Source organism: Dryobates pubescens, chromosome Z (assembly GCF_014839835.1).
Source record: "Dryobates pubescens isolate bDryPub1 chromosome Z, bDryPub1.pri, whole genome shotgun sequence".
NCBI lineage: Eukaryota > Metazoa > Chordata > Aves > Piciformes > Picidae > Dryobates > Dryobates pubescens.
This window is the reverse complement of record NC_071657.1, coordinates 48795377-48808236: the sequence shown is the minus strand read 5'-3', so window position 1 is coordinate 48808236 and position 12860 is coordinate 48795377. Positions and strand designations below refer to the sequence as shown.

Here is a 12860-nt window from a genome sequence, read left to right as displayed (position 1 = left end):
AAGAGTATACAAATAGCCAGAAAACCAGTCACATTAATCTAAAGAAACTCAAACATTTCTGAGGAAATTTTACCAAAGTTACTACACAACTCCTTTCCAAAGAGCCAACAAAAATTGTATGAAATGACACAAAATTATGCTAGTTTGACTGAGCAAAAGGACACTACTTAACTACTTGTGCTGCAGGTGAGATAATGCCTGTTCAGCTAGCTTGCTTCCGTTGTCTGCTGAAGAGAGAAATCCCTCTGTAAACTTCACTGATAAGCAGCTTTTAACTATACAGGAAGTCTATGGCCACTTGCTTGGATGTGGATATCTTCACCATCAGAAGCCCCTTGCACAAGTTAAATCCCTTCTTGTGAGTAGCAACATACATTCAACTTAGGTGAACCAGTCAAAGCAACACTGTGGCACAGCTTTGTGTCTGACTTGTCTCCAACAAAAATCATCAGGTAAAGTTGTAGGAGCTGCTATAGTGATTGCTATTATCAGGTTATCACTGTGGGATTCACCTGGCATGTTGATTTATAGGCATGGATTATTCTCAATTATATCTTGAGAATAAAAACCTGAGATCTCCTGGAAAGTAAAGTCATAAATACTATCCCTTTCTCAAAATGTTCCTTTGCCGTGGTTGTTTCAAACAAGGCTTACTGTTTCAAGAAGTTTTTATGTGTAACTTACATTTGGAGAGAGAGAAGCCCATTAGGATTCAAAACAGGACTAGTGTGTTATGCACAGAGAATTAAGTCCCAGTTCAAGACATTGTGTATTACAATAATACATGTTTAACTTGTTTAATTTTGTTAGCAATATCATGGACATATTCATAGCTTTATTTTAGCATGAAATAAACCTAATTTGGAAAAAAATCCTTATATGGTCTCTACCATGTACTATATTAGTCACCCTATCCTTTACAGATTAAGCTTTCTGGCATTATAAGAGAAATCATCTGCCACATATTGGCATCAGGCAAAAGCAGATTCATAAACTCTGCCCTTAATCTCTCTTTCAGTTTTCTTCCAATTAGAAACAATCTTTTGCTGATACTCTAATTAATACTTACACATTAAAATATTAGGCATTATAGCAGAAATCATCTGTTATATTCTTGCATAAAGCAAAACTAGGTTTGTAAGCCCTTGCCCTTAATCTTTCTTTCAATTTTCTTCCATTTAAAAACAATCTTTCCCCAATACTCTAATTAATGCAAATGATATTCATGATTAGTTAGTATTATGCTAATCCAAGCCCCAAATTTACGTAAATCTACATGGTGTTGTCTGAGTACCAGATTGCTTTGGGTTTCTAAGTAAAATTACATTAGCCTGCCAGCTGTACAAAACACCATGATAGAGTAGAAATCCAAGCAAATCAAGATTACATTAGTTTTGTTTCTTAATGAACAACTGTTTGCATTAGGGATTACAGACAAATTATGGTTTTCCTCTCTGTACCCAGGCAGCCAGGCATCTGTTGAGATGTTTCTTTTTTTTTTTTTCTCTCTGACTATCACTACATACATTGAGGAGAGCTAGGGCAGAGAGACATGGCTATCTCATGTAACTGAACATTTTCCATTACAAAGCAAGGAGTGCCCTGGGGTTCACTGCTCACCTTGAATTTCTCTCTTTCACTGTTGCCTGGAATGCATGAGAAACCTGGCTAATTTTCATAAAATCACTCAGGTTCTACTCTCTTCTGCTCCTGCTCAATGTTACACTTCAAGGCATTTCCCAAAACTGCCATTGCAATTCCTGTTATTCTGATATAAAGAGCGTGCTCTCTAAAAGCATTATGTATGGAAAACAGATTGATGTTTTGAAGTCTGCATGAACAGCACATGCAAGGACACCAAACTATCCAAAACTGAGGGGGAATTAACATGGTACTACCAGGAGGGCTAATCTTTAAAGTGTAACAACAAGGCACAGTTTTTTTTGTGTAGGTACACAATTTAGCAGCCTGTTCACGTTCATCCCTGTTTCGTGTCAAACTGCTGTAACACATGTGTTATGATGTTCTGCTTGATTAAATTATGCTCCTGGTATACAGGTTTATTCATTCTTCCATGCACTAATCTCGGCTCCAGAACCCACCCTGTGACATCTCATTATTGTTGTCAAAAATGTAGGGCACTGGTAGGAAAAAAAAGGCTCTGATATACTCATCACAGTGTACCAAGATCTTCTGATCGCAAGATACAAGTAAAGAGTTAATTATGGATCAATCTGTAGAGTGCAAGACACTAAAAGCTGAATAAAACACCAACCATGTCTTAAATAACAGCAACATGGAGAAGCAAAATTGTTCTGGACAATTTCTTTCCTTGTGTCAAACCCTGTGCTAATGTTACAACTCTCTTTTGGCCTATGCAGAGCAGCTGATGTGCACCAATGTGCAGTGAAAGGCACTGCTGCTGTTGTGGAATTAATTCAGAAATTCTACCTGTATATCCTCCAGAAGACAATCTCCCTTTCAATTCCTTCAAATCGTCATTTAAAATAGCTTTTGCAGCAACATATGAAATTCAAAGAAATAATAATAAAATTTATCTGACAGAGGTATTTTCGATTCACAGGAGATAATGCATGTTACATTCTTTTGTACATATTTGTTACATATTTCTTTTAAGCATATTATTGCAAACTGCTGCAGAAAAAGCCCACGGTGACACTGATTTTGTATGCTGACAAAAGGAAACAAATCTAAAAATATCGATCTGCGTATGAAATCTACAACAAATGTTACGACAGTTATACTGTAAAAAATCTCACTGGAGAGTTTAAAGAAAGGTCTGAGTGACTACCAACGAGGTTTGGAAAAAAACACCAGGTTATTAGGATTTGTTAGCCTGAAACAGGTGAGCTGCGACTGTCTTCACTGGGCTTTATTAAATGCAACAGTTTATGTTGAAACAAGATGAAATTGAGCCTTCTACTTGGAAAACTGCCTAATACAGATGCTTGTCACATTTTGTACTTCTGTATAGACTTCTTTCTTTTTTTCTTTCCCTTTTTTTTTTTTTTCTTTTCTTTTTGACAGTATATACAGAATAAAATTAGTTAAGGAGAAGACAAACTGCACATTACATTCCAGGGAACTTCTAATTACACTTCAGTATCATCTGAGATACAGAGATTTACAAATATTGTATCCAAAATACCAGGAATTATGCCATGTGAATGAAACTATTCACTCCAATAATAAATAAGATATTTCAGAGTCTTAGACCAATTTCTGCTGTGTTAAAAGCCATTAGGTGGACTGAAAATCAGAATTGTTATGTTGCTCAGTGTAGACATTCTGTCACTTAATGATACATCGGTTTACTTAATGACTTCTGAGAGAACACTAACAATTTATTATATTCTGCTCTATCAGTTGTCAGTGAGATTCCTTGAGATAATTCTAGTATCACAATGGAAAACCACATCTGGATAAAGTGGTCTGAAGAGCACTGTACTATATTAACTTTGGGTAAGAGTTTTCAGCATTTCTGTACTGATGTGTCACTGTCATTAACACATTTACTTTGTTCTAATGTAAGTTCTTGCATCAGTTAATTGGGCAGCAGTATTAACCACAATTTACTTCAGCAAGAATTAAAGGGCTCCCTCTCCTTTCTCTCACTAACAAATATTCCTTATCTAAGGCACTCTGGAATAATGTTCAAGTTCATAACTAGTTTGGTTGAAAAGATCAGATTTTTATGACAAGTCATAATATGAAATTTGAGTCAGATCCATCACTGATAGGATTAAAATTAAAACTACCCTGGTATCACGCTGCTGTTCATGGGAATCAACTAAGATGGCTACTGAATACTTTAATAATAATTTAAATTAAGCAAATGTCTAATTGAGTTCAGATTCCATTTCATGAGTCATGACCTGCCACTTGAGCCTGGTCAATATCTTTATTGATGATCTGGATGAGGGGATTGAGTCCATCATCAATAAATTTGCAGATGACTCCAAGTTGGGAGCAGATGTTGATTGGTTAGAGGATAGGAGGGCTCTGCAGAGAGACCTTGACAGGGTGGACAGATGGGCAGAATCCAACATGACAACATTCAACAAGTCCAAGTGCCGGGTGCTGCACTTAGGCCACAACAACCCCATGCAGTGATACAGGCTGGGGTCAGAGTGGCTGGAGAGTGGCCAAGCAGAAAGGGACCTGCAGGTACTGGTTGACAGCCAGCTGACCATGAGCCAGCAGTGTGCCCAGATGGCCATGAGGGCAAATGGCATCCTGGCCTGTATCAGAAATAGTGTGGCCAGCAGCAGGGAGGTCATTCTGCCCCTGGACTCAGCACTGGTTAGGCCACACCTTGAGTCCTGTGTCCAGTTCTGGGCCCCTCAGTTTAGGAAAGATGTTGACTTGCTGGAACGTGTCCAGAGAGGGGCAACAAAGCTAGGGAGGGGTTTGGAGCACAAGCCCTATGAGGAGAGGCTGAGGGAGCTGGGGTTGCTTAGCCTGGAGAGGAGGAGACTCAGGGGTGACCTTATTGCTGTCTACAACTACCTGAAGGGAAGTTGTAGCCAGGTGGGGGTTGGTCTCTTCTCCCAGGCACCCAGCACCAGAACAAGGGGACACAGTCTCAAGCTGCACCATGGGAAGTTTAGGCTCAAGGTGAGGAGAAAGTTCTTCACAGAGTTGTTAGCCATTGGCATGGGCTGCCCAGGGAGGTGGTGGAGTCACCATCCCTGGAGGTGTTCAGGAGGGGATTGGACATGACACTTGGTGCCATGGTTTAGTAGTCATGAGGTCTTGGGTGACAGGTTGGACTTGATGATCCTTGAGCTCTCTTCCAATCTTCTATGACTCTATGATTCTAGTACCAGGGTCAGAAAACTCATAGGGTTTAGGACTACACTACACCCCTGTATAGCTGAAGTTCAAACCCAGGTGGAAAGTGGAAGCCAGTGCTGCTGCTGTTACATCTGCCATGGGTGCTGGGTGGATGGACAGGTGTCAGACTTCAAGTCAGATACTTTTAATGCCTTATTCTAATGTTGAACCCATTAGTAGGACCTCAGAAACAAATCTGATTGGAAGCCAAATAATCTGACACTATCTTTATGCAGAATTGTGTAGAATCTGTTTTCCTTTCTTACTGTGACAAGGCCTTAGACTGATGTGAAAATCACAGAGAAGCTTGTTCCATGAGAGCAATGGCTGATGAAATTGGAAGGTAAAGCATCATGGTAGGCAGCAGACAGAAACATAACCAACCAACCAACCAAAACCACCATCTTCCCAGCATCCTCGAAGATGCAGCTGGGAAATCCTTGATTTGCAAACACACATATGCAGGAATAAAATGGTTTCTATGAAGCTCATGCAGTAAGCTCTGCTTATGATATGTCTTCAGAGACATGAAAAACTTCTCTGCCTTCCAGGGTGGTTCACTAATCCCAGTGGCTTCTGGAGCTATGTTAACTCTTATTTTGAGGTAGCACTGTGATTCCTTCATACAGCAAATCAGCAGCTATTTCCAGTGAAACACTCCTGCAGACTTGTAGCTAGCTAACAGGTAATTTTAAAAGTGTAATAAAAGGTCCTGAAAACCTGAAAAAGGTAATTTGAATAAAAAACCTGAGTCTGAAAGAACAAATGAAATATGACTGGTTAAATAGGACAGTTGTCAGTGCCACAGTATGAAGACAAAGCATTTCAATCATTAAACTGCTTTAGTTTAAAAGCCTAGCATTAAAGTAGACAGTTTGATCATGCATTAATTTTTAAGGGGAACATATCTACTATATTGTATCCACAGCTGATAGGTTTTGGTAACACCCTTCTTTTGCTTAGTGCCTGCCCTAAATGGAAGATCCCATAACTTTATTGGATCAAATTTATTACAGGAAATAAATCAAAAGTCTTTATTATATGGAAGAAGAAATAACCGTATGTCACACTTCTTGAGCACTGAGGACATATACATCCAGTCTAACCTCTCTGTGCAGTCTTTCCTTGATTTGCAAGGAATTCAGTTCACTCCTATTAGAAGGTAATATTCTTTGATACTCCTTGAGAAGCAAATCATTATTTATAATGATGCTACACAAAAAAAAATTCTCCTAAATATTCTATTTAATTTATTTGAGAAATTGACACTTCACAGTAACAATCTGAGAGTTGACATTTGCCATTGAACTTCTGCTTAACAAAATAGTAATATTAGTGCACATGTATGATAGTGCAAGGACAAAAACCAGATATGTCAGGGTGTAAGAGCTGTTAAAATACTTGATTATGTGTTTCTGTTCACAGTTCTGAACATCTTTGGCACAAATTTCAAGTCGGCTAATGGTATCAGTACATAACCATACAGCGTGGTAAAATTGTAAGTAGCAGCTGATAAAGAATCTTATTTGGTTTACAGGTAGAGCAAAGCTGGTTTTATTCATTCTCAATGTAGTTTTTACTTCTTTAAAGTGTCTTTGCCATGACACTCTAATCTGACACACACTGTGTTGATCATAGCTACCTCATTTCTAGGAATTACTAAGGTGACTTTCTCACGTCTTCTTTTTCCTCTAGTAAATGTATTTCTTATTTAAATTGCAAAAAGAAGTTGTAGAAACGTTTGTCTATTTATATTAATTTTAGGACTTCCATTTCTTTAACAGAAGTTGCTTTGTTCAAGATTGTAATTTTAATGTCTTACAGTAAGAGCCTGAAAATATGAAGAGTAAATATGCTTCCAGTTTTGATGAATTTTCAGTTTATTTGTGTCAAAGTGTAGAAAATTCAACTTCAGGTCCTCAGAATTTTAATTCAACAATAATCAAACATCAGAGACCAATTATCATAGATTCCAGATAGCAAATGAGCTTCCATAATAAATATTAATAATAAATAATAATTAATACTAGTTAATAATAACAGCAGTGAAATAGTGCAAATAAAGCAGGGAAGCGAAAGAAGAAACTGCTAATCTCAGAAAAGAAAATGTAACTTTATTATGAGTTGCACAAAATTTCTTTTGGTTCTACAGAAATCTCAGTTACAGCAAGGTGCCATAATTTGCTTGGAAGATACATTTCCTCAGTCATAGCACATGTTCAGATGAGTCACAAAAGAAAACTGTTATTGAATAGGCACATGAAACACTAATGCTAATTACATCCTGAATACCAAGGTTATATAGATTACAGACATGTATAATGTACGACGGCTTTTTCTATGCTGTAAAAGCATAGAATTAAATAGTTGCTTTCTCCTGATTGTTTATATTGTTTATGTACACTTTCTTCCTAAGAAAACTGTTAACATTGCCAGAATAAGTGTATAAAAGGAGGCACTGTCAGACCCTCAGTGTGGAGCTCTTACTGAAGTATGAAGCACAAGTAGGGAAGGTTGTTTCACTCACAAAGCTCTGCAATTGCTAACAACTCACAGTAGCAAATCTAGCTCAAAATACATAGTTAGCATGCAAGTGACTAAAAAGAAAAAGACACAGAAGAAGTGAAAAAATATGTGCTTGTGAATAAGCACAAATATCTTTTCCTTGGTTAAAAGAACACACACACACACAAATCAGCCATGAAGAATTAAACATGAACATCACCTTCATTCTACACTTGTGTATACTGTTAGCATTTAAATTCTCTGCTACTTCAGCATTTTTAATGATGAGGGATTACTTCCCAGTTCCATAACAAAAAACATTAAACATTAGAAATGAACACTCATTCAAGCTTTACAGTTCTCCAGAAAAGTATTTCTGATTTTAAACAATCTAATTGTGAGATACAGTGAGATACCTTTATATATATAGTAAGTATACCTGAACCAGATATTTGTTGTAGATTGAAATGCAACTGTCCTGAACAAAAACTAAAGCCAAATTACTTATAGTTTCTCATAAGCATATACAGCATGTCTTAAAAATCCCCACTGTTTGGCAAATCATTCAGGATAACTGTTACATACTTAATAATGGACTTGTGGTAAGTTATGTGTAAGTAAGGAAAACTGAACAAGTTTACAAATATAACCTTAAGCTAATCCTTCCTTTTACTCCACTCCTCCCTCTGAAAGTATAGAATTAAGGTATTGTGTTCCAGCACTGTGAATAAGCACAGCATGTTCAATATGTCTACAGTTATACTGACATTTGTTTTAGATGCATTTAATTAAAAGTCATTATTAAGAACAATGGGTTCATTAACAAGCTGCACATATGAACAACTGATGGAGTTGTGTCATGAATACCACTTTAATTCAAATTAGAAACCTGCACAGATGTGCTGCTGCAAAATATTGACATGCTGCAACTCCCTTGGAATGTGATTAACATTTGCTTAAACCAAAAAGTGCATTAAAATCTGGCTTTACTAATAAATTTAGGATTGGAATAATTCTTTTAACGCTGAAATATAACATCTAAACTGTTACTATTTTTGCCTCCATTTGGGATTATATGCCCTATTAATACTGCCTTAATACTATGTAAAACCTCTCCTTTTAAAAATATTTATTTATGAAAATGAAAATATGGAGTAGAATAGAAAAGTGATATACTTCGTAATGACAAACCTTTCGTTCTGCAGTTTTGTTGTTATGTTTTTGATCATAAGATCAAGCCATTAAGCAAAAGGAAATGTGCAATATTTGCCAGAAATCAGAATTTCATACATGTCTCTGGCTTGTTTGTAATGCAAACCTGTGATTTCAATACTTCTTTTCCCAAGAGTTTTGAATAGAATGAATAGTTTTCATTCTCTATCTCTACTATGCATGCATGTATACATATATGCACAATGGAGTTCTGAGATTAGGAAGCAAAAGATTTTTAGACTATCTCTACAGATTACAAAATAACTGTACAAATTTGTGTGCAAGTGATCTGACTACACACATTCAGACTTCGGCACAGATTTCACAAAACAGCTGAGATGTAAATACCTGCAAACCTTTCTCACATGAAAAAACAAACACAATAAAATATCAACCTAGCCACAACTAAATAAAAGAACTACTTGAGTCTGAACTTGTAAATCTATAAAGTTAATGACAAAACACCATATAACTAATTCCAAACTAGCACTTTGTCATTAATGAAGATACAGGGCAAAATATCTAATGTTTCTATTTATATCTCCCTTTCAATCAACCTCATCACAATTCTTTCTCACTTTATAAATGTAGATTTTCTGGTTAAAAAAAAACTGTGAAGTATTTTCCAGCTGTACTGAACAGTATTTGATATATAGGTTTTGTCTTCACTGAGTATGTCAAATGCAGAAACAATACAATGATGTGCAAGAATGATCACAAGAGCCATCAAAAAGGCTAAGATTAGAAATTAAAAATTCTCTGTATATTTACTGTGTTTTACTATCTTAAAAGCTTTTTTTTTATTTATTTGTTGGACTTTGGTTGTTTATTGTATCCTCAGTAAAAGTTTTTAACTCATGTTTTAGTTAATACATCCATACACAAGAGGACACATATGGAGGGTGTGTAATTTCTGCTTGTCTGTTTTTCCAGTATCAAATGAATTCCTTATTATTGTAGCTAAATAAGAGAATATGAATGAAACAAATGGATAGGAAAAATTAGAAGTTGTACTAAAATACTACAGTGGGTAAAACAGACTTTACTCACTAAACATTCATTCCACTTAATTTGAAGAGAAAGATAGAATGTTTGTTTTAAAAAAAAAAAAAAGTTTCAATGTAATCTTTTTTTTTTTGGGGGGGGGGGGTGGGGGAAGAAGAAGAAGCAGCTATTATTTTAGGAATATTCAAACTAAATCTCATGTTGAACATACATGCTGTAAAGTATTTGAAGAGTAGATTGCTTACCTATAATGATAAAGCACCAGATTTTGTAATGATGCCTGTCATGATACCTCTTGTTGATGAACTTCTTTATAAATGTAACCATCTTAACGCACTCTTTACTGGTCCTCACAAGACATTTGCAATTCAATGTTTACAACTCAGAAGAAGCCAAAACAGAAAACTACACAAGTCTGCCTGTCCTATTTTTATTCTCAGAAGTCTTAAAGTTTTACTTATACTACATGTTCCTGATAGGAATTTACTATACATAACTATAGAATAAACTCTGTAGTAATTATTTGGTACACTAGGGCATTGAAGCATAAGGTGCTTCTCTTTCTCTGAGAAAAAAAAACCATTCACATTGATATGAGTTTACCTTTGATTTTACAACTGCAAATTTATAAATTAGAAAGATTCAAAATAGAATGCACAGGTAAACTATAATTTGATTTTCACCCATACTTAATAAGCTAATATTTTAAAACTCCCTTTCTAAACTGTAAATGAAATACACACTTACGATGGTGAATATTTACATTACCTGCACTTTACATATTACCTTACAGGATAAAATACTGCCCGGAGTGAAAGTATTGATTTTCTTCTGCCTTTGGAAGCTATGCCAGCTAACTGAAAGCTATCCTTAGAGAAACCTTCATTAAACTTAGGATAGTCTGTGCAATTTTATGAAAATATGGTATGCAAAAATTTCATAGCACCTATGTCTAAACATCTGTGCATCTCTTTCAATAAAGTATACACTTGCAATTCTTAAGTTTGATTAAAGATCTATACATGAACTTAAACATAATATTATACAATATAACTCCCAGAATAAAAGCAGGTTCACAAAACAGCTTTTATCACTTACTTTCCTCCTCTATTCTTCCTAAAGCTGCATGAATATTCCTACTGCAGCAGTTCAACAAGGAGTAAAGACACAAAACCCCTCCCTCCCTGTATTCAAAAAGTACTGAAACAATCACAAGTAGCAAACATAATTTAAATTAAATACTCCCTTCAGGTATGATTCCCTCACTGAAGGTATGTATCAACATCCACCTTTGGAAAGATAATGAAGTCCTTGCAAAGATGTGTAGGAAGGCAGTTATAATCAGAAAGCTTCTGTCCAGGCACTGGGACGTGCTATCCACTGGTGCTCCCCAGAACCATCGCTCAAGAATAAAGTGCCTATTGTTTCAGCACTGTACTAATTGTGAAAAATCAGCCCATTCAGTAAGCATAATAATTATCCAGACAAACAAGCAAAGGCAATCAATGAAGGAATGAAAAGAGTGAAAATACATGACCAGACAAAGCAGCCCAAGAATGAAATTAATATTCATAATGGAATGCTAGCCAGCAGAAGGTCCCTTTCAAGGCATGGCTATTGCATACAAGAGACCATTGTCCACATGCAATAAAAGCAGTATATGAAGAAAACATCTGCTCGGGAGAAAAGATTTTCATTCCTGAAACACTTGCTCTTCGCCCCACTGTTTTGATTAAATAAAGTATTGGGCTCCAGCCTCCTTAAAGTTGTCTCTCCTGGTCCACCCTTCTCTGAGCTCTGTAAGATTTCTTTTTTTCCACCTCCCTGCTTTTATTTGCAGCTGTATAAATATGAACAAAAAGGCTGTGCTTGTCCAAACAAAGGAAAAATGGACTGAATATGCATATCCTCATTAACTAAATTTAATTATGACAAGCAGCATATTAATCAGTAGTTGCTCCAGTTACTGCATTCACTAGAAGGGAGGAGGACTTCAAATTAAGGCAAAGCGTGGGGGACAATCAAATACTGATTAGGAGGCTGCTCACAACATGATACAATACACTTTCTAAATAAGTATTCAGAAGAAACAGAATAAAGAGGCAGATTGGTCTATTTTTAAGACCAACTCAAGAACAATTAGCCAAGAGCATGATGACAGGGCTGCTTTCTTTTTTCCCGTGACTGCCTCCACTTCCACATTCTCACACCAACTAGCTTGGTCAGCTCTGCACTATTTTCATTTTACAGGGTAAATTAAAAAAGATTAAAAAAAAAAAAAAAGAGAGAGAGAGAGAAAGGAAGAGAGAGAAGAAGAACAAGAAAAAGGAGAAAGAAAAATCCTTTGCAGTCTTTGGTACTATTTTAGGCCCATACTACTACAACCCCAAAGAAACACTATCTAGCAGACTGTGATGTTTAGAAGCTCAGCAGAATCAGTGAGCTGGCACTAGAAACTTTGAACACGCTGAACTTTGCAGCACATGCATTGCAACAGTGAAGGAGGAGTTCAGAAAGGAAAAAAACCTCTCAGGGAGCGGGGAAAAAAATTATCACACCAACTTACCATCCACCAGGTCCTGGCTGACATGTCATAGCATAGCTGCCATTTTATGGAACTGTCCGATGTTTTTCCTGCCATTATGCTGTCAGCAACCTTCATCAGATGCAGCTCAATGGAAGATAAGACACCTAATCAAGAAAACATCAGCAGTGGCTTGCTGGGCTACATGTAGGCCAATCCTTATCACACTGCATCATGGGAAAAACTCCTTTATTAGCAAGAACTCCAACCTCACTGATATAAAGACAGACAAGGATCAGGGTTTTTTCCAGTTTGGTTTTGGTTTGGTTGTTGTTTTGTTTTGTTGTGTTGTTATTGTTTTTTTTCCCTTTTCGTCTGAAGGGATTGGTGAAACTAGCCAGCATTCTTTGTGTATCGTGTGTACAACTGTTTAGTATCTCACAAGTGGGCAGCTAGCTGCATTGCTGGAGTATGCAGACTTATATTCATTTGCATTTTTCTCAGTTGTACACTGTTTGACGTGGTTCGTGGCCAGGTCCCTGCAAAAGAAAAGAGGGGAAAGAAAGAAAATGCTCTGAATAAGTATGTCTCCCAACAAGGACAGACCAGTTTTGCTGACATAGTGGGAACCTGGTTCAGACATCAGGAGCAGATGTGCATGTGCACAGGCACCTGCACACTTGCACACGTTCACACATGCATGCATGGGTGGGCACCCAGGGAAATTCACAGGTAGCAGCTGCAGCTGGATGGAGCA

The 12860-nt window shown here is 36.7% G+C and overlaps 1 protein-coding gene across 5 annotated transcripts in view; it reads right to left on the bottom strand.

Moving 5' to 3' along the window:
* NFIB (nuclear factor I B) overlaps positions 1–12252 on the bottom strand; it is a 297023-nt gene extending 284771 nt beyond the window's left edge. For all 5 annotated transcript variants that reach the window (XM_054179068.1, XM_054179072.1, XM_054179073.1 and 2 more), the window contains exon 1: positions 12146–12252. In XM_054179068.1, the coding sequence (XP_054035043.1) occupies positions 12146–12241 (96 nt within the window). In that variant the 5' untranslated portion in view covers positions 12242–12252. The remainder of the gene's footprint in view (positions 1–12145) is intronic.
* Positions 12253–12860: the final 608 nt, after the last annotated feature.